This window comes from Myotis yumanensis, unplaced genomic scaffold (genome assembly GCF_028538775.1).
Source record: "Myotis yumanensis isolate MYYU_CA2020_CCGP unplaced genomic scaffold, mMyoYum1.0.hap1 SCAF_4, whole genome shotgun sequence".
NCBI lineage: Eukaryota > Metazoa > Chordata > Mammalia > Chiroptera > Vespertilionidae > Myotis > Myotis yumanensis.
Genome location: NW_027223755.1, coordinates 102,219,272 through 102,241,470, shown reverse-complemented (window position 1 = coordinate 102,241,470; position 22,199 = coordinate 102,219,272). Strand labels below are relative to the sequence as shown.

Genomic DNA, 22,199 nt, shown 5'->3' with positions numbered 1-22,199 from the left:
CGTCGCCCGCCTCGGGGCTCCCGGCCCCCTGATCCCTCACTTCCTCGACCCCAGCTCCCTTGGACGGCTCTCACCTCTCCCGGCCTCGGCGCCGCCGCGCGTTGCCAGGACAACGGCTGCTCGCGGAACGCGGAAACAGCCGAAGTGAGTGACTAGGAGGCCGAGGCCGCCCGAAGCGCCACGAGAGGCCGGAAAGAACCGAAAATGATCGGGAACGTTCGTGCGGAGGGTTAGATTGCCAAGCGGGTTCCCGCGGGCGGCGAGCTCCACGGTCTTACCGGGCAGTTTCCCCCCATCCCGGCCACGGTCGGGAATCAACAATGCTAGTTCGGAAAGTGGGGCCAAGAGGCCAGGGTATGCCATCCTGCGCAGAGAAGGGAGCTGGCGAAATTCTTCTAGGGGTGATGGCGATGCAAAACCTGTTGGGATTCGCTCCTGTAGTTACACCTTTTCAACCGCTTAGGTCTGTCAGAAGGTGGAGGAAGGCAACTGAGCCTGTGAGGGAGAAACGGAACGCCATCTTCTTTAAGAGCGCTCTCTTGTTAATCTTATTGCTGGGTCTTCTGGACCCCAGACCATTTCTAGGTTCTGCTATGTCTGATCTTAAGGAAGAGGTGGCTCAAGAGTATTCCTGAGAAAAGCCAATTGACTCGACATACCTCCTTGAAGTTATTAATTTATCACGTGCATTCAGTGCTTTGGGGGACACATGGACGCCTTTGGCAAGAAAATGTTAGCCAACGATGTGGGTTCACCCCATTAGAAACCAACCTGACTCATGGAGACAGACTGCATCCCCAAAGGTATTAATAACTGCGCCCTGACCTTATGGTTTGAAAAACAAAGCAATGTCATGTCATTAAAAAAAATAGTCACTAAGGCAAAAAGATCCATTGTTAAACAAATGAAAAAAGTGTAGATACCACTGGATGAGATGGGATAGGCGTCTCCATGGAAGACTCCGAAGTTTATATTTTTAAAAAACCCACTTTCATATACAGAATATTTTTGTGTGTCTACTTAGGTGCCTTATGAACATTTTGGCCATTTTTTATTTTTCCATTTTTATTGAATATATTGGGGTGGCACTGGTTAACAAAACTATGCAGCTTCCAGGTGCACAATTCTACAACACATCTGTGCACTGTATTGTGTATTCACCACCCCAAGTCAAGTCTCCCTTCACCACAATTTATCCCCTCTATATCTCCCTCCATCTCCGCCACCACCCCAGAATTTTTAAGGAATAAATTTGTGTAAATTTAAGGTATATAGCGATGTTGTTTCGATGCACTTATTGTAGTATGATTGCTCACATAGCTTATTTATCACATTACTAATTGTAGTACAATATTGTGTGTATTTATTATACTGTGCATTTGATCTCTATGGCTTATTTACTACTCCCTACAAGTTTATCCTTCAACATCATTACTCTTATCCCACCCATAAACACTAGAATTTTACAAACACTCCTTCATTTCCCTAATAAAGAAAAAGGACCTACGTGCCCAGCACTATGTGCTTATCAAAAAAAAAGTTAAAAAGCACACACCCAACCCAATAAAGGGTGTATTTATCCGCATCGGTTGCACTTCCACACTTCTTTCGCGCGGGATTCAACACTCGGAGCTGAGGCGGCGTTTTCTTCTCACGCATCCGTCATACGGCCTTAACCAATCACAGCCAGGCACTGGTTCTATTGGCTGTCGCCCGACCAATCCGAAGAGACGCACCAGCCTGCAAAGCCGCAAGGCGGCGTCACAACATTACCCGCGTCGCAGACAACACCCTCTCGCCCCCGCCCCGCATCGTGCGTGGAAGCAAGCGCGCCCACAGATGGCCAATGGGAGCGCCCTTAGGGGGGCGCGCTCGCTGAAAACTTCGGACGGGCTCGTCCCCGCGTGCTTCGCCCCTCCTCTCCCCGGGCGCCCGCCGCCTTTGTCCCGCCCCGCGCTCCGCCCTTGCGGTCTCCTTCGGCCGCCGTAGCCGGAACTGCTGCTGTGCGCGGCTGGCCGGGTCTACGGGAGGCTGAGCGGCGGTAGCCTTGGCTCCCGCAGCCCAGTCAGCCGCACCCCGGCCGCGGAGAGGACGTGCCGGGGCAGGCGTTGCTGGTCGACTGTTTCCCAAGCTGGTGCACCACCCCGGCGTAGCGGTCTTGCTGCAGTCGGGGACCGGGGCTGCCCGGTCCGGCCGGATCTGCGGGCACCCGGGAGGCCCCCGGAGGGCCCGGGAAGCCAGGCTGCTGCGGGGCATTGATGAACAAGGTGACCGGAGGCTGGGGCTCGAAAGGGATAGGCCGCCTCGACCGGCTGTCATGGCGATACCGGGCTCCCTGCTTAGGTGGGGGTTGCGGAGGAGCGGCCTGCTCCCTTGCCGCCGTAGTTACGCACGCGGTGCTTTGTCGGAACGGCTCCGGGGAGTCCGGGCCGAGAAGTGTTGCCTTGACGGTGCGCTTTGTGTGCAGCCAGATATCGGCTAGAGAAGGGAGGGCTTTGCTTTTTCCTTCCAGAAAGGTGACAAAAGGCGTCGAGCCGAGATTGGGCTTGAGGCCATTCCATCTCTGTGCACGTTCAGGAAGTAATGGAGGTTTTCCTTTAAAGGTTATCATCCTCCTGTTTTCCTTTAGCTATAGGGGAAACCTCAGGAATGTGTCAGTATCCTTTAAATTCTGAAAAGCGCCCTGTCCTTCTGTGCTCAGTGTAGTGTCTAACATTCAACCTGGCAAACAGGCAAGTTTATTTTGTTGTGGTTGGTCTATATGCCGTGCCTGAGCCCTGGGTTGACTGTGGGTGGCTTTGGGATGAAAGGCCCCTGGGAAGTAGGATTCTTCACATTATACACCAGGGAAAGGCCCTCTGGATACTTTCAGATTCCTTAAGTATAAATAGATAGGTTGAGAAATGAATGCAGAGAAGCCCTGTACAATGAAATGCTTTAAGTTTGGCTGTTTGTCTTGTGTAGTTCTATTCGTTGGCAGGGTGTTTTGTGTTGTGTGGTGTTGTTTTTTTTAACCAGCAAGAATTCAAATGATTTATAAGATCAATTACAACAGATGAAAGCTGTTTAGAGATCATTCTGTGACAGAAGACATCAGAGCAGTAGTAGGTATTACTCTGATTTTTACTCATTTCCAAACCTTTCTCTGTGAGGTCCTTGCCCCTGTTCCTGTATTTTGTTGTTCACCTCGATGCCTTGTTCTTGTTTTCCTTTTAAGTGGAGAATGTTCCTGTCCTTAGCAGTTGTGTTCCGTTTGTCCAACACAGTTTGGGCATCGCATCGACACCTGTTGAGGAATCTGATTATCTTTCTTGCTTCATCCAAAGTACACATTATTTCCCAGCTTATAATGGTTGTAGGGACCAGATTCTCCCCGTGTATTTTTGAGTGTGTCTGTCTTCTGGGTTGCTTTTTTAGAGTCAACGCATTTTATTGTTGTCGACATTTCACACAGCAGTGGGTAACAACGTTAATGCAAGAATTTCATTAATGGTTACCAAGGGTTTTAACACCATTGTCTTCTACCCATTCTTGCATTTGGACCTGGACATACCGTGCCATCCCTTTCATGGGTGGCTCCAACGTGTTCCATGCAACAGGCTTCTTTGTTGCAAAAAAAAACCATTTTAAATTCCTAAATCCCCGCAGCAGCACACATCTCCCACCCTGGGAAGCATGATTCCCAGAAACCCTGAGCTTATTATTCTTTATGTCTGTTTAAAAATAAGCAGGCGGACAGCCGCCGGGCCACTATGGAGTTCCCTGTGCACACTGGCGAGCCCGCACCTCTCCCCTGCCGGGGTGGATCCCGGCCCCTCGCTCCCGCTCCAGGGCCAACTTTGGGGGCTGGCGTGGGGGGCAGGTGCGCGGGGCCAGGTGCCACGCGCGTTTGGGGGGTCGGGAGGGGTCGGGTGTGGGGGTGGGGAGGCGGGCACCGAGGCCCAGCCGGCCCAGGCAGCCCGGGGAGCGAGGCCGACGCGCAGGCTTCTCGCCTCGCCGGCCATGAGCCGCGGCCTCGTTGGGTAAGTGGTTCCGGGCCGCGACGCTGGTACCCGGGAACCCGAACCTCGAATCCCGGACGCGGGACCCCGGATCCCTTTTCGACCCCGACGGGCTGGGGCGCCGCGCGGGCAGGGCCGTCTGGGCGCGGCCACCGAGCGGCCGCCCGATGCCCCTGGCGCCCCGGGGTCCTAGGCCACGGGGTCGGGGCCGGGGCTCGGGGTCCGGGACCCGGGGTCCGGGGTGGCCGACTCGGCCGGGCGGCGGCGGGCGGGCCGGGCGAGGACCTGGAACAAACAACGGCGGCCATGTTGAGAGGGAGGCGGGCGGCTAAACTTCGCGGCGGCGCCTCACCGGGGCCCCTCTCCTCTCCCGCAGGATGACAGTGAAGTTGGGAGACGGCGGCGGCGGGGAGGAAGGACTCAAGAGGCTGGGCAAGAGGGCTGCCGAGGAGGAGGCGTTGGAGGGAGAGGGCGCCGGCGGCGGGGACTCGGCCGAGGACAGCGGTGGCACAAAGAGGGACGGCAAGACCCCCCGGGGCGGCGGCCCCCCGGCCCCCGCGAGCGGCCCGCAGGCTCCGTCCCCGCCGCCCGCCTGCCCCCAGGACCAGCACCACTTCCTCCGGTCCAGCGTGAGGCCGCAGAGCAAGCGGCTCAGGAAGGACTCGTCGGGCGCCGGGGGGAGCAGCAGCAGCACCGGCGGCTCGGGGCCGCGCGGAAAAGGTACGGGGACCCCGGCCCCTTCTCGGTGCGCGCCGCGCTCACCTTCGTGCCTGCGCTGCATGCAGCCCCTGAGCCCGCGCCTGCATTTGTCTCGCAGTTGGGGTTGCACTCTGGAGGAGAGGTGCCCCCTTTCTCCTCCCAAGGGGCTGTTTCTCCCTGTGCCTCAGCCATGCTAAAGGCAGGAAGTGTCCTGTCTTTGGGCAGGTACAATAGATTCTTGAAGGTTGTTTTGTTTCCCCCCCCTCTAAGGATCATTGACGATGGAGGCTATTTCGTGTAGCAGACAGTAGTTTAGAAATGGAGAGAGAAAATCCTGCAGCATCTTTGCCAATTGTCAGATGGTGGAAACACAACAAAGGAAAGGGCTTTTGAAACTTATTTGGGGAGAGGTTGATAAGAAGCCAAAAATATTCCAGGATCTGACTTGGGCACTTGATCCTCTACTTCAAGTATTCGAGGCTCAAAAGTTATTAAGGGCATCAAGACGATGACTTTTACGTGCTTTGAGTTTTGGTGCCATGGAAAGGATCCCCCCTGGGGTAGGAGGTAGTGAAAACATTTGTGGCCTGATTTAAAAGAACAACAGCCTTCAGTGTCTGTCAAGGCATTCTGAGGCGATTGAGAAGATTTCAGCTTTACTTAGGGTACCGACTAAAATAAGAAAACCATGTGTCCACAGTTTTGTTTCTGATGTGCTGGTTCTCCATGATTTTCTTTTTTACCCTTTACTGTTTCAGCCTTCTGCTTTTCCTCGATTGTACAAGTGAATTGCTCTTAACATCCCTTTTGTTTCAGGCCAGATTTGTAGCACTTTTGTAGATAGCAAATATAATGTAAATTTCCAGTGAGTTTTGCATGGAAAAAACTTGCACTTAGCTCCTTGGTAAATGGTCCTTCAAATTTATTAGCTGGTCCTGATAGTTTTAAAAAGGAAGTATTTTGGAAGCTAACAGAGAACCCAAATGTGTGTCGTTAAACTTGCTTTTTCTATCTCATTCTCAACTGAAATCATGGCCTTACTCATTTTTTGGTAAAGAATTTTGATGTAAGTATTCTTTCTTAAAGACGTAGGTATAAGGTAGTCTAGTACATTTCAGAAACTAAAACTTGCCTCATAAATTTATTTTGGATGTGATAGTTGTTGATTGGTTAGGAAAATATTAAGTTGTTCTACTAACTTCGTTTGTTTTGTAAAAAATAGTTTTTCATTCCTAGTTACAGGTGTGTCTAAGTTAAGCTCCATGCGTGCCTTCAAGAGTTTGTGGCTTCAGTCTCCCTGAATCTGGAGTCCAGTCAGAGCTCGCTGCCTGTCACCCTGGCCCTCTGACCTTGGTCTGCTCACTTGATCTCTTGAATCTGCTTTTCCATCAGAGAGGTGTCCTCACCTGTGAAATGAGGAACGGCAGCGAGGGCTCCATTCTCTCAAAGTCTGGCTGCGAAGATGAGATGAGGTGCTGGTGTGAAAGCCCGGTCGCCTGTAGATAACTACCTTTATGTGAGATGCTAAAACTTGAGTGGTTGGTTATATTTCTCGCAGTCGGGTAATTAGGGGAAGTTTGCTATCACTTGCATAGTTGGGTGTGACTTGCAAAAAGGTTTCCTGGATTAGCCTTGAATCAAGTTCCTTGGTGCTTCTGTTTTTAGTTCCTGTCCCCAATGTGTGGCTTGGAGCAGCAATCGACTTTTCATTAGTAAAATGGGAATTTGTTAGAATTTGTGCTGCTTGCAACTTACGTATTTTCCTACGATAGCAAGCAAATGTTTCTTTAAATAAATCATAAAGCTAAGCCATATATAATGGTGTCTTTTAGGAGAGGAGTAGGAAGTGTATCTCCTTTTCTTCACAGAACTCAGCCAGCATCTGGCCTTTAGCCCCTTTGACTGTGCCTGAGCTGGGGCTACCAGGATCCTTTGGACCCACTTCCCTTCTCCACACCCAGGCCGCAGGACATCCCCTCCTTATGCCTCGGGGCAAGCTCTGCTCCCTGGGCCTCCATTAGCAGCCAGAAAAGAAGGTCATGTGACAACATGCTGCTAACCTTTGAAAACCATTCTTAGAGTAGCATTTGTCTTACGGAATATGGAAATCTCCACTTGGGGTGGTGAGCATGGATCATTAAGGAAATGAACAGTGTAGAAGGTCCTTGAATTCTGTCCTTGTTAAAATGGTGGTGAGATGCCCCAGGAGCCTAACTCTTGTTTATAGCAATAAGACTATGGTAAAATTTCACTTAAAGTCACAAAATGTTTCAACGATGCTAAGTGAGAACTTCCTGTACTGGCATTTTTCTTGTATTTCTCTTCAGAAAAATATAATTCCTGTTACGCTTAAGAAATAATCACAGTCTAGTCACTGGAGGTCCCTTTGGTTGATTACTTACTGCTCTTGCCGTTTCAGTCCTTGAGAACTTTGCAGTGAGATCGGAGAACACGGGTGAAAGGGAAGTCCTCCTTGTTTTGCTTCTGTCCACACAACTATGTTTTCTTTATAAAAACTCTTGTCAACTTCAATGAAAAATAAATTTTTCTAGTATAGTTTTGAATTCTTTTTGAATTGATAAAGAGAAAGTGGCTAAGACTTAGGGTCTTATGTACCAGGCATCTTGCATCTCAGTTACTTTACTTTTAAGTAGGTGCAGAAACGGAAGTTTGTTGTTTAAATAACGTGCTTAACCTAAACAGAAGGTAAGCTGCAGATGAGAAACCAGTGGCTCTGCTTGATGCCAAAACAAATGTTCCTGCAGCCCTACCATGCTGCCCAGAGTGACCCGAGAATGCGTTTGAGACTGAAAACCAGAATTCACAGATCGGTGAGAACATGGGCCAGGAGACAGAGGCCCCGATACCCTTCCCTGTTTGGCAGTTCAACTCTGAATGAACTAGTACACCTCAATTTCTTTGTCTATAAAGGGGACGATCCCAGTGCCCGCCTCGGCACAGCAAACACCACAGCCAGGCCTCGCAACAAGGCCCTGCAAGGCCGCGCTTACTGAGCTCCCAGTGCTTCTCTGTGGGAAAGGTGCCTGGCTTTGGGATCTGGGGCTTTAGGCTGAGTCTGAGCAGGCGGACGGGGACAGGGAGGCCCTCTGCGGTGATAGTTGGTATAGGTCCCGGGAATTCCCCCAAGCTACTGCCCTGTCAGACAGTTGGGCTGAGGGGGTGCCTGAGGTGGGATAGAGCCCTCTGTTTTCACTGTGTGTGTGTGCCCTCTCATCCGCGTCCCCCTCCCCTATCTACCCAACTTTGGTTCCACTTGTCAGGGGAGCTAGTCACAAGACCTACCGTCTCCACAATTGGGCCATGTTAGCTGACTTTACTGTGCTTGTGCTTAGGAATCATTAAGTCACTGTACAGAATTTACTTATATTTTGCATAATCTGTGAGCTGCCTGCAGCTTCTAGGTGTCTTTAAAAGATGTCTTACCCTAGCCAGTTTGGCTTAGTGGATAGAGCATCAGCCCTCGGACTGAAGAGTCCCAGGTTTGATTCTGGTCCTGGCACGTACCTCGGTTGCAGGCTTGATCCCTAGCCTTGGTTGGGGCACATGCGGAGGCAGCGATTCGATGTGCTTCTCTCACATCGATGTTTCTCTCCATCTCTCTCCCCTTTTACTCTCTCTAAAAATCAATGGAAAAATATTCTTCAGTGAGAATTAACAAAAAAAAAATGTCTTATGAAATATCTCACTCTCATTTGGTCAACCTTGAGAGACAAACCATATGAGAAAGAAGTTTGAACCAGCAGTCAGGAGACTCACCTTCTCCCCGCAGGTGAGTCCAGCTGCATGGCTGGTCCAGCTGTGCGCCAAAGGAAATGCTGCTCAACATGCCCGAACCTTAGGTTCCTTACTTTCAAAATGGGTCTGGTGAGATAGTGGCTTGAAGGTGTGTTCACCTTCACACTCACTGTGCAGAATGGTTTTGTCCTGTTTGTGTTCTCAGGAGAGTGTTGTGAAAGGTCGATTGCCTGAAATCAAGGTAGTCCTATATCTGGTGGGCTCTGCTCAGCCTTGACTGTGGGAGAGCACTGGGCAGGGAGTGGTCAGAGTGCATACTCCTCCCTCCAGGTGTGGAACTGCCTGTTGTGCCTGTGCAGCTCCACCTCTTGTCTGCACTGTCATCACTGTCACTGTCCCCTTATCAAAGCACTGGGGCCAGGCCCCAGGCAGCTGGGTGGAGTTCGAAGTTCCTGCCCTCCATACTCTGTGCGGAGGAAGACACGTCAGGTGGTCACAAGAGCACTTTGGTCTTCCTGGTTCGAGTCAGTAGATGAGGTTTAATAAAGTCATGTGCAATGGCGACTGCATGGAGCCACCATGGCCACCTAAGCAGGAATGTCAAGTTTTGCTGAAAGGTGTCAGACTTTGTTGGGAGAAGAGGAGGAGGAAGAGAAGACATTCTCCTGACTCTTTCTAGCACACCGTGGCACCATCCCCTATGATGGCTGCATACAGTGGAAGACAATAAATAACCCCAACACATGGCCCTGTGGTGTGACATAGACTCCCTGTGCACAGTAGGTCAGGAGACCTCTGTCTGGTCCAGGCCACTTTAAAGATGGAGCTGTTCAGGACAGAGGAAGATATTCGTAAACCAGAGGTTCTTAGTAAATTACTAAGTTCAGGGTAGTACAGGTTGCATTTGCTTCATGTGAAAGATATGGATAGATAGTATACGTGAGTAGATGAGGTAACGTTTGAATATTGGTTTGAAGGCTGAGCTAAATTTTCTTTTGACTTTTGACATAAAAACTAATACCTCATTAATTTTTTTTAAATCCTCATCCAAGGAGAGATATTCCCCCCCCGCCCCCCCACTGATTTCTAGAGAAATGGGAAGGGAGGGAAAAGGGGAGAGAGAGAAACATTGATTGGTCGCCTCCCGCATGTGCCCCTACTGGGATTGGGGAACCTGCAACCGAGGTACATGCTCTTGACTAGGAATCAAACTCTCCACCCTTCGGTCTGTAGGTGGATGCTCTAACCACTGATCCGAACTGGCCAGGGCGCTCATTGACTTTTAATGTCAAAACTAATGTCATTTCTGTGGTGTCTGACTGTTTTTCGAATTACCTTTTGCCAACCAAATATACTTGAGGATTTTTATTTCATGTGGTACAGGTGTGTCTTTTTTATTTTAAAACTTTTAAATTTAATTAATTAATTAATTTTTAAATAATTCTTTATTGTTGAAAGTATTACATATGTCCCCTTTTTACCCCCATCGATCCCCTCCAGCCCGCCCTCCACCCCCCGCCCCAGGGCCTCACCGCTCCATATATTTATGGCCTCATCTGTGTCCATGGGCCATGCATATATGCATACAAGATCCTTGATTGATTACCACCTACCCACCCACCCTCCCCCACCATCCCTCTGAGATTCCACACTCTCTTCCGCGCTTCCATGTCTCTGGATCCACTCCATTCATCAGTTTATTTTGTTACTCAGATTCCATATGTGAGTGAGATCATGTGATACTTGTCTTTCTCTGACTGCAGGTGTGTCTTTTAGATTCCATGATATTATAAAGATACTAGGAATGATTTCAGATAGTAGAGTCACAAATGTAAAAATCGCTTTGTCATATATAGATGGTGGTGCTGCATAGAAGCATTTTACCACATCAAGTAACTGCAGTATTCTTAGCACTGAAGAACAGTGTGAGAAATCCCAAAAAAAGACATTCCCTGGTGTTTGTAGTTTGGGTGGGCTATCAAGAGTTACCTACATAAGACCATTAGAAATCTTCACATTATTTGAAGAAGAGGGCATATGTTTTAATAAAAACTGGGGTTTCACCTAGCCTGTGTTTCTCAGTGGTTAGAGCCAGCACATGGGAGGTTTTGAGGGTTTGCGTCCCAGTTAAGGGCGTGTACCTAGGTTGCAGGTTCCAACCGCAGCCCTGGTCAGGGTGCATGCAGGAGGCCTCCAATCAATGTGTCTCTCTCACATCAATGTTTCACTCCCTCCCCCGCTACCTCCCTCCCTTCCACTCTAAAAATCGATGGGAAAAATGTCCTTGGGTGAGGATTAACAACAGTAACAAAAAGTGGGGTTTCAGTTGTGTTTTTCTGAAACATTTGTGGGAGGAGGAGGAGAGTCTTCGAGAGAGGCCAGCGCTGGTCATAGTGTTGAGGATGCTGAGCCTTGTGGAGTGCCGAGGATGGCGAGATGATGTGGAGACACTGGGGATGCAGAGGTGACTGGGACATGTCCTGGGACCACCAGGCTCCAGGTCATCTTCAGATCACAGAAGAGGATGTCACAGAGGCCAGGGACCCTGGACAGGGGCTCTGACCGCCTGGCTGGAACATCTGCACAGGCTCTCAGAGACTGCATGGCGAGTGGTTGTTAGGGGTTCTCGAACACCTGCATGGGGGCAGCTTTCTGAAGGCAGACGGGGCAGCTTGGAATTCATCTGTTGAGGTGACACTCTTACTGGGGATTGGCTGGCGCATTTTCTTTGTGTAACCTTGGTAGAGAGAGTGTCCCTCAGTCACATGTGCGTTCTCTATGCAAACCTGGCCATTCCAGCCTCTGACACTAATGGCACATGTTTTGAGAGGCATCTGTGGGAGATCTTGGCATTTTTGCCTCCTGCCTCAAAACCACGGTGTTTTGTGACCTGAGGTTGATATGTGTGGGGACGGAGCAGTTGTCCTGTCATACCATGGAGGAAGATGATGGAGGAAGATGATGAGGAAGCATTCCTGTGCCACAGTGGAAGGCAGGCATGCCTGGAGACACACTTTTATTAGCTGAACTTGAATCATCTTTCTAGCTGAGAATGGCTCAGGGCATTATCGAATACCTTGCGTTCGGTGGGTCTGTCGCTTGAGATTTTAATGTTCCTAACTCTTGGAAGGAAGTTCGCCAAACGGCAGAGGAAAGCTCAAGACAATGAGTCATTGTATAATATGACAGATTGTCATTACATCTTGTGTCTTACCTAAATTAAGACACACAGTTTTGTTTTTAGAGGTAAACATCCTCCACAGTCCTGTCTCCTGCCACTTACTTGCTTTTGGCAAGTTATTGCACCTCTTGGCTTTCTTATCTATCATAGATTGAGGCTTGGATGTGGAGGTCAACTTCCCTCCACCCTAAAACCCTCTGATTCCCACAGCTCTGTACGTAATAAAAATACTGAAGCAATAGTGACCCTGGCAGCAGCCACCACACTATTGTGTGGGCCCAGAGGAAAATGCCCAGGTTTGGAACAAGAGACTTGCTTCCTGCTGCCTGGTGACTTCGGAGCTTTTGGGCTTTAGAGTCTCAGTTTCCCCATTTCTGAAATGTGAATAATAAGTATAACTATATATATATATGCCTAAGCGACCGTTCCACCAGTAGCTATGATGCGCACTGACCACCAGGGGACAGACATTTAATGCACAGGCATGGAAACATGGAACAGACTGATGAATCTCAGGGGGGAGGGTGGGGAGAGATTAACCAAAGATCTTGTATGCATACTAGAGGCCCGGTGCACAAATTTGTGCATGGGTGGGGTCCCTCGGCTTGGTTGGTGATTGGGCCAATCAGGGCTGGCCAGCCCCGGGGAGGGACCATAGGAGGTTGGCCAGCCACTGCAGGTTGGCTGTGGGAGCGCACTGACCACCAGGGGGCAGCTCTTGCATTGAGCATCTGTCCCCTGGTAGTCAATGTGCATCATAGCTACCGGCAGGTCTTCTGGTCATCTGGTGGTAATGGTCATTTAGGCATTTATTTATTTTTATATATATATATATATAGAGAGAGAGAGAGAGAGAGAGAGAGGGAGATAGGAGGCCCTCCGTGCACTGGTGGGTTCCCTCTGCCTGGCCTGCGGGGATTGGGCCGAAACAGACAGTCCGACATTCTCCTGAGGTGTCCTAGATTGCAAGAGGGCGCAGACCAGGCTGAGGGACCCCACTGGTGCACGAATTCATGCACCCGGCCTCTATTCCTATATAATAAAAGCCTAATATGCTAAGTGTCTGACTGTTTGTTCGACCATTCGACCCATTGCTATGATGCATACTGACCACCAGGGGGCAGATGCTCTGACCGGTAGGTTAGCCTGCTGCTGGGGTCTGGCCATTCGGGACTGGGTGAGACGGGCTGCATACACCCTGGAGTCCTCCTGTGGTCCCTCCCAGCCGGCCAACCTCCTGCGGTCCCTCCCTGGCTGGTTGGCCACAATTGGGACTGGGCAAGACAGACCTGACATACCCTGGAGCTCTCCCGCAGTTCCTCCCCAGCCCCAATTGTGCACTGGTGGGGTCCCTCAGCCTGGCCTGTGCCCTCTCACAATCCGGGACCCCTCAGGGGATGTCGGAGAGCTGGTTTCAGCCCAATCTCCACAGGCCAGGCCGAGGGACCCCACCGGTGCACAAATTTTGTGCATGGAGCCTCTAGTATACTGTAAGGACAAAAAGGAGCAGTGTTTGAACGTGCTTTACCGGTGCTGTACAAATCCATGTTCCCTTGGCTCCAGTCCTCGGGGAAATAAGCAGCTCCACGTGTGGCTCAGCTTCTTCAGCGAGAGATGGGGCTGAATTTCTCCTCTTCAGGCAGTAAGAAGGAGCATGGGTGATGGCCTTCCAGGCCAACGCAGAGGTGTATGATGGGGGAGGCACATAGTCTAGCTCAGTGGTCAGCAAACTCACTAGTCAGCAGAGCCAAATATCAACAGTACAACGATTGAAATTTCTTTTGAGAGCCAAATTTTTTAAACTTAAACTATATAGGTAGGTACATTGTTATTAACTTAATTAGGGTACTCCTAAGGCTTAGGAAGAGCCACACTGAAGGGGCCAAAGAGCCGCATGTGGCTCGCGAGCCGCAGTTTGCCGACCACGGGTCTAGCTTGTCTGAGGGTGTGGTGGACAGGCAGGCAGCCGGGAGAGGCAGACCAAGGCCACATGGCTGCCTCGCTCAAATGCAAGCTCTGGAAGGTGGGTTGTAGCTGGGGTTGGTGGTTTGGGAGGCCAGAGAAGAGGCAGTTAAGATTGTGTTACTTGGTGGTGGCTCGGAGCTGGCCTGGGAAAATGGCAGTGGAAATGCGAAAGAGAAGCCGGGTAGCACCCAGGCAGCTGGAGGATTGTGGCACTGAAGTGGGTTGAGAGGGAAGTGCGGGTTCTGTTTTGGAGGCACTAGGGACTAGGCCGGGCAAGGGGCACAGCGGAGGGCCCTGCTCTGTTGGTTTCTGAGCTCTCATTGAGCACTTGCTCTGTGTGAGGCCTCGTGCCAACCTTGGGCATGGGAAAGTAAGATACTGTTCTTGCTTTCAAAGAGCTCACTGTTGGGGAATCCTATTCTTGTACCTCACTTCCCTTCAGACTTCTTAGATGCTGCTCATCATGTAGACTCTTGCTATTACTCTTTGTAGCCTCAGACACAGAGCCGCAGGGGGAGGCTTAGCTTTGGCCCTCTACTTTTTGCTGGGCTCCTTGCACTCACTCCTATCCCCACGCCCACCCTGTCTTGTTCAGATTGTCTTCTCTTTCCACTTCTTGCCTCTCTACCTCTATCCTCCTCGCTTGCTTCCCTCTCTTCCCCTTCAGTCATCACCATTTTCATCTGAATTTTTCTGCCCTGATGGTAGCCTTTCCTGGTCAGCACTGTCATGTTATACCAGCATCTCTTATCCTGCTTCTGTTTTTCATGCTTGAGCTGGAGTCCTGGACTGAGCCTGAGGTGGAGCGATGACGCATGTCTCTCATCTGAAATGTTGGGAATGGCCCAGATGCCACGCTGCTCTTTCTACCTGGAAGCTTGGTGATGCTCCTTTACTTTGACATTATAAGGTCTAGAGCAGCCGTGGGCAAACTACGGCCCGCGGCCCGGATCCGGCCCGTTTGAAATGAATAAAACTAAAAAAAAAAAAGACCGTACCCTTTTATGTAATGATATTTACTTTGAATTTATATTAGTTCACACAAACACTCCATCCATGCTTTTGTTCCGGCCCTCCGGTCCAGTTTAAGAACCCATTGTGGCCCTCAAGTCAAAAAGTTTGCCCACCCCTGGTCTAGAGTGACGGATACCAAGTGTTGAAAAGTGTTACGTGGGGGTGATGTGCTTTCTTTTTTGAACATTCACATTGGCCTGCTGAGGATGTGTCGTTTGGAACTATCAGGAGGAAGGGCTGAACATCTCTGCCCAGCAAGAGTGGCTGGCTGCTCTGCAGCCTGTTTGCTGCCTCGTGTATCTTGGCAGAGCTGCTTTGACTGTTGTATCTTCTTTCACAGCCATGGTTTTGGTTTATCCTGCACTCCACCCCTGAGGTCCCTTCCAGCTCTGAAATGCTTCCAGTCCGTTTTCCTTCACCGTCCATCCTCCTTGTCTTGGGTCACCAGTGCTGGGATCTGGTGAAATCTCAATGACGCTAGCAAGATGGCTGCATTAGAGAATTTTTTAAATGCACGTCTGTTACTTTCAAGTACATCGAATGTCATTGTGGGCGGCAAAGGTAAACCAGAGCTATGACTGTAGGGCTGGTTAGCAAGTTGCTGTTGTTTCGGAAAGAGTTTAGTGAGTGTTCAATTAGAAGTGAAAAATGACTCGAGTCTTTGTTGTGGGTGGTGCTGAGGTGGATAGGCAGCCCTTTCTGAAATGACTAAATGAGGAATTGCGGGCTTCAAGTCAACCAGAACTTACATTTAAGAGTGTTTTGTGTTGTTGTTTTTTTAAATACATTTTATTGATTTCAGAGAAGAAGGGAGAGAGGTAGAAACATCAATGATGAGGAAAAGTCATTGAGTGGCTGCCTCCTGCATGCCTCCCACTGGGGATTGAGCCCACATCCTGGGCATGTGCCCTGACTGGAATTGAGCCGTGACTTCCTGGTTCATAGGTTGACGCTCAACCACTGAGCCACGCCGGCCGGGCTAAGAGTGGTTTTTTAAATGGCATCTGTGACGTGGTCTTCAGTTCCCAGCAAAAGCATCTCAGACCTACTAGAAATGGGATGAAACTAATTATCCCTGGAAATGTGCTCAGAAGTTGCCATAACTGTTCAAAGCATCATGTGAAGTGCCTGGTCCATTTTTTTTAAGTATAAAGGTTAAAGCCTTCACTATATTCACAACCTTATGCAATAATCACCACTATATAATTCCAGAACATTTGATCACTTGAAAAAGGAACCCATAGGCAGTCACGTTCCATTTCTCCCAGCCTTTGGCGACCACTATTCTACCTCCCGTGTTTGTAAGTCTTGCCTGTCCTCACCTTGCCCTTTGAGAAGCCTCCCAAACCCCTGCCGTCCTCCCCAGGCCTGGGTGTGTAGGGGCAACACCTACCCAGTGTTCTGGCTCCAGTGCGGATACTGGCCCTCCCCAGAGTGCACAAGCCAACACCACTGTGCTAAAGGCTCAGACGTAACACAGGGAATTGAACAGACTCATGTGAAACTAAAATATCTGCTATAAGAGCAGGCAGCTTGCTCTGTGGGGCTCTCAAGCTCACCATCCTAACTTGAACCCGCTCCCAGGTCCTTTATTTAGTCCACGATTCAGGTTTGCTGTGATGAGGAATGGACAAAGTCCAATTGTGTATCCAGTGCTTCCTTAGCCTTCTCTGTAGCACAGAGATTATGTGGGTTACCTTTCTGTTCCAGGTGCATGTGGGATGGGAAGGGGCAGCTGGAAAGCAGGCTGGGGTATAGCATGCTTAACTTGATTATCTTTTGTTTTACAACAGTGTATTTAGGACTGAATGTCAAGCATTCAAATCTAGCACTGACTGGCACTTTCTGGGATGGTAGAAATGTTCTGTGCTGTCCAGTGCAGTAGCCACTAGCAACATGTGGACATTGATGACTAGAGACATGTGGCTAGTGTGACTGAGGGACTAAGTTTTTGTTTTATTTAATTTTAATCTTTAAATCTAAATATACTCGTGTGGTTACTGGCTTGTCAAATTGGACACGATAGCTGTGATAAACCAGCGATTTCTGGTGTATAGTCAATGTTACCATAGGACAGCGATTTTCAACTGGTGTGCCGCAAGAATTCTTTTTTTTTTTTTAATATATTTTATTGATTTTTTGCAGAAAGGGAGAGGGACAGAGAGTTAGAAACATCGATGAGAGAGAAACATTGATCAGCTGCCTCCTGCACACCCCCCACTGGGGATGTGCCTGCAACCAAGGTACATGCCCTTGACTGGAATCGAACCTGGGACCTTTCAGTCTGCAGGCCGACGTTCTATCCACTGAGCCAAACCAGTCAGGCAAGAATTTTTAAAACATGCAATACCTGCCCTAGCTGGTTGCTCAGTGGTTAGAGCATGAGCATTGGCCCTTGGGTGTAAGGGTCATGGGTTTGACTGTGGTCAAGGTCACGTACCTTGATTGCAGGCTCAATCCCCAGGCCTGGTTGGGACTCGTGAGAGGCAACCAATCAATGTGTCTCTCTCATATCCATGTTTCTCTCTCTGTCTCCCCCTCCCTTCCATTCTCCTTAAAAATCAATGGGAAAAATATCCTCCAGTGAGGATTAACAAAAAAGAAAACAAAACATGCAATTCCTATTTAGTTAGTGACAACAGCCAACACAATAGCTGTGCTGTATGAATGAATCAAAATTATACCTATTTTTTTTGTCAGATTAGCACAAAGATATATTTTTTGGTGTACCGCAGAATTTTAGGAATTAGTTTATGTGTGTCATGAGATGGAAAAGGTTGAAAATCCCTGCCTAGCAAGTCAGCCCATCCATCGCCAAACTGGCACACCTTTCCATACAAAAGACTCAAACAAGTAATTCTCTCAGCGTGTATGAAAATACATTCCTCTTTCTGAAAGCTGTCTGATGGGATTGACTGCTTTTGGGCATTCCCTATTTTGACATCCCATTTATGGTGCACGTATTTAAAAGTGTGACAGTGCAGAGTGACTCTGCTTCCCACTGTTCCCCAGGCAGCCCCTGCACCAATGTCTTGTGTTTTTTCCAAGGATAGACTTTGAAAGCTTGCATCAACAGGCTTTAAATTTTTCATTACTTTTATTTCTGATGATTTTTTGTATGTGTGTGTGTGAACCTGCTTGCCTTTCATTCATCCTTTGGGGTAGACCCCTGTCTAGGGAGTGAGAGAAACATGGCCCCAGTCTGCACGTAGCTGCCCAGGGACGGCCCACCGATTGACCAAGAAGTGAATCTCAATGGAAAAGCTCTTGATTATCTCATTTAAAAAAACATCTTGACAATAATCTGCATTTGTTTGGCTTCTGCTTTTTTAAAACACTTTCATTTTTATGGTTTTACTTTTACTCTCGTTCAGAGTTTGAAGGTTTCTCCCATTTGGTAGTCCTGCAGTTCTATAGAAAGAAAGTGCTGGTTATCACAGGGATACTCTGGGAAGTCCTCCTCCCTCTGAGAGGAAGGAACTAGAAGGGTGGGAACATTTGGTTAGGCCATAAAATTTTTTTATCTGTGACCTTTAACTCTCGTTTATTGCCTCCATTGTCCTAGAGTACAGAGTTCTGGGTTTACTGCTCAGCATGGAAGCCCTGTGTTGTACTTGATGGCACTTTCCCCTTCAGCATGGTTCTTAAGGTCTCATCTTGAGATTAGTAACTGATGCTTTAAAAGCGTTTGTGAAGTGCTTGCTTCGGCAGCACATATACTAAAATTGGAACGATACAGAGAAGATTAGCATGGCCCCTGCGCAAGGATGACACGCAAATTCGTGAAGCGTTCCTTATTTTTTTTAGATATATTTTGTTTCTGTCATAAAAATCCAAAAAAAAAAGCGTTTATGAATTTGTAGTCACCCTCTCAACACCAGATTTTGCTGGTGGTAATTGAGAAGAAACGAGTTTTAAGACTTCATTTGGTGGTCAAATTATCTTTAATTGAAATATTTTTTTTTTTTAGTTCTTAACTAGCTGGGCATTCCACTGCACCTGTTGATATCATCTATGATGTCATGAGGGTGGTGGCCATCAACACTGGGCAGTCCCGAAGATCTCTTTAATGGTCCCAGAGAGTTTTCTAGCTAAAGACCAGTGCTGCATCTTTCGGGCAGCGTTGACAACCTCATCAGAAGTGACATTTTCATTGTGCTTAATGTTTGGTTTTTTTTTTTCTTCTGTCTCTTGACGGTTCTCTGAGGGCTTTGATAATCAGGGCAGAGGCAAAAGATACTGGGTCTGTCTGTTCTGAATGATCAATTTCACTGTAATCCTCAGACCCTTCCAATCATCTGTTGCTTTGGTGATGTTATCACAATTGTTTTTGGAGACAGTCCCAGGGGACTGATCTTGGGAGCCAGGGCAGATGTGGCACCGACTTCTCCACTGGTGCCCCTAAGGTATATGACTTTGATTTTGTTGGGGGTTGTACATGGCGGCTGGTGTCAGATGAACCCAGATTCTGGACCACCAAAGAAATTTGCACCTAGGCCTCCTCCAAGCCAAAAGCTGTAAAGACTTGATAGATATTTAGAGGTCACATGATCAAATTTTCTTAAAGTACTGATTATATCTAAAAGAAAGCGGTGTTTTTCACATCCATTTAAATATTTTCTTGAGTTTGAAACTTCAATTTGTTTTTGTTTGTTTTTTAAAAAAGATTTTAGCCAAACCCTCATTTGAAAAAGACACTATGAAATATGTTTGATTTCAGTTCACAGAGGGGAAAGAACTGTATACCTCCATCATGGACATATCATTATGCTCTTTAAATGATTCTACCTAAATGTTCTTTCTTCCTTTTTTTCACTAAAAACATATGAAAGAGTCACAGGTCAGGTCAGGATGATGTCATTACTGAACAGCCCCATTAGGCACACAGTAGGTCCCAGGTGCTGTCCCACTATAGCCTGTGATTGAGGAACGTCGAGTGGGACATCAAGTGGATCCTCAGGCCATGGGTCCTTCCCAAGCCTCTCCAGCTTTTTGGAACAGATCACTGTATAGTTCTTTCTCTCAAAGGAGCTGATGGTGGTGGATCATCATCCGGAAATGGGCCTGGGGTTGCCCCTGCTGCCCCTGCAGGGGCCTCTCGCTCCTCCTCCCGGAACTTAGGATCTTCTGGTGGTGAGAAGGAAGAAGGCAAAAAGGTCCGGCGACAGTGGGAGTCGTGGAGTACCGAGGACAAGAACACTTTCTTTGAGGGGCTGTACGAGGTAAGTGAGTTACGGGACCAGAAAAGGCCATTCAAACTCCTAGCTTCTTATCACTTGTATTTCTCTTTCAGTTTCCCTTTGCCTTTTTTACCACATGGCTACTCGATCTACTAGGTCCCCAGTTCCAATGGGGAGCCCCAATGTGACTGACAGGTGTGAGTCGCCAGGGCTGAGGCCTCACCCTCGGACCATGGCCTTTTATCGCTTCATTGTGACTTTAAAAGCTGTTCTAGAGAGGTGTTTGGAAGTTTCTTTATATGTTTCTCTTCTTTTCCCAGATTCTACCCATTGTCTCTCAGCCATACCCTTAGTGCAGAGTGGTACCATTCTCTATCGGCCTTCCCCTTGTAGCTGAGTGGGCCAATCAGGAGGAGCGTTCTCTGAGGGGGAAGGGCAAGGGGACACTTGGCCACATCAGTCATAGCGGCCAGTTCAGTCCTAAAAGCTGACCTGGGACAGACTGTAAAGTCCTAAAGATAGAGAAGGCTGCTCCCTGGTCCCACAGCTCAAAGAAATGGCCATCTCCCTGCCAGCCATTTTACTTTCATGTTTTGTTTTGTTTTCAAATCTTTGTAATTATAAGTAAACATGCTTTTTTTTATTGTCAAATGCATTGATACGATGTTTCATAGTTCTTTTTGTTCAGTACTTTTCTCATGCCTATAAATATTCTACTCTCAGGTGTAGGCAAATTTATGGTCTTTCTTATTTTCTGTCTGCTTTTGTAAATAAAGTTTTATTGGAACACAGCATTGCCTATTTATTTGTATATTGTCTCTGGCCAATTTTGACTGCGGTGGCAGAGTTGAGCAGTTATGACAGATACTGTGAGTGGCCTACAACATTTGGGTGTTAACCTTCTGGCCAAACCTTGCTCCAATTAACCATTGTGTTGTTGCTGTTCCAGATTCTATTATAAAAACAGTACAGTGAGTATCTTTGTGCACATACCATATTTTAGGATACCTCTTTGGGCTATAATAAGTTGGTTCAGTCGGTGAGCCTTATTCTTTTTTTTTTCTTTTATACTTATTAATTTTGAGAGAGAGAATGATTTGTTGTTCCATTTGTTTATGCATTCATTGGTTGATTCTTGTATGTGCCCTGACCGGGTAGTGAATCCACAACCTTGGCATATCAGGACAATGTTCCAACCAACTGAGCTACCCTGCCAGGGCGAGCCTTATTCTTTTAATAGTGAAGGAATTGGAGTGATAGAAAAGTCTGGCCACACCTGTGAAACAGTTTTATAAAGGAAGGAGGCTTTGAAATTGAAACCATGAAGTGCTCAGAGAGAGACCAGAAAAGGAGACTCCTAAGTGGAGGCGGAGAACTAGAACTTGGTGCCAGTTTCTGAACATTCCTGGGGCCGACGGTGCAGTTTGCCGGTCCGGATGGAGGAGGCTCATGTGTTGGTGTCATTGACTCAGTTGCCCAGGAAGAGAAGGAAGTATATACACAGACTTGTTCTAGTCGGTGCAGAGTCATTCAAATAAATTCAAATGTGTTCTTTTTTTCCCCCTTTGACAATTTTAGAGTAAAGCCGAGGTTGTTTTTGTATAGATTATGTCCCTAAATTGCCTACTTTAAGCTTTCTGTTAGGCATAGAAGACTTGTGATTCCTGGAATGTTCCTAGAATAGCAACCATTGCTGATGCCAAGTTGAGACAGTTACTGCTTTAATGTGGTCCTTCCCTCTTGGGCTCTACAGGGTGATCAGCTATGGTTGTCAATTAAAAGTAGGAGGGGAAGAATTCCCAATGATCTGCTCTTAATTTTTTTCAGGTGGATTAGTTCATTCTCTTTTCATTGGGCTAGCCTTCTTGTTTTATTTTTTCTACTGGGTAGGTGTTTCCTTTGAGGTTACCTGAATCCCTTGATTAATAATAATAATTGGCTGTTCTGATCACTTAATGCTTTCCACTATCGGTACTATGTATGCCAAATAGTGTGAGAGTGTTTGTGTTAGTGTTTGTATGTGTATTGGTGTATGGGGGTGAGAGAAACAGAGAGAGAATATGATTGCTGGCTTTATGTGTGTCATATTGTGTGTTTGACCAAAACTCAGGACTCTGTTGGGTTCTTGATGTATGCTGATTAGCTGGGGCATATAGGACCATGAACATCTTGAACTATAAGGTATGGAGGTAAAGGCCTCTGCTTTGTGAGTGTCACTTCTGTAGTGTTTGTCCAGGTTGTCATTGCCTTTTTTATACGCACAAGTCTGACTTAGCTATGCTTCAAGTGACAGAGACCTAGCTCAGCGCAGCAGCAGGAGACAAGGGGATTGATTGAGTGGCTTTCATGACGGGGAGGGACAAGGCGGGGCTGACTCAAGCTGGCAATGTCATCTGTCCTCTG

General features: G+C 47.9%; 2 protein-coding genes and 1 non-coding gene across 6 annotated transcripts in view; 2 read left to right on the top strand and 1 right to left on the bottom strand.

The window, feature by feature from the left end:
• The window catches only part of IFT140 (intraflagellar transport 140), a 284,193-nt gene that overhangs the window by 96,425 nt on the left and 165,569 nt on the right, over positions 1-22,199 (bottom strand). For 2 of the 3 annotated variants that reach the window (XM_070413314.1, XM_070413317.1), the window contains exon 1: positions 75-112. The exons of the other annotated variant lie outside the window; for it this stretch is intronic. The gene's annotated coding sequence lies outside the window, so the exon portion shown is untranslated. Of the gene's footprint in view, positions 1-74; positions 113-22,199 lie in introns of those variants that run through there. 3 annotated transcript variants of the gene reach the window in all.
• Positions 2,031-22,199, top strand: part of CRAMP1 (cramped chromatin regulator homolog 1) — a 65,445-nt gene continuing 45,276 nt past the window's right edge. For both annotated transcript variants that reach the window (XM_070413319.1, XM_070413318.1), the window contains exons 1-3: positions 2,031-2,267; positions 4,378-4,721; positions 19,645-19,838. In XM_070413319.1, coding sequence (XP_070269420.1) covers positions 4,379-4,721; positions 19,645-19,838 — 537 coding nt within the window. In that variant the 5' untranslated portion in view covers positions 2,031-2,267; position 4,378. The remainder of the gene's footprint in view (positions 2,268-4,377; positions 4,722-19,644; positions 19,839-22,199) is intronic.
• Positions 18,312-18,418, top strand: LOC139009713 (U6 spliceosomal RNA). The gene has a single exon (XR_011471415.1). It is a non-coding gene; the product is annotated as a U6 spliceosomal RNA (small nuclear RNA).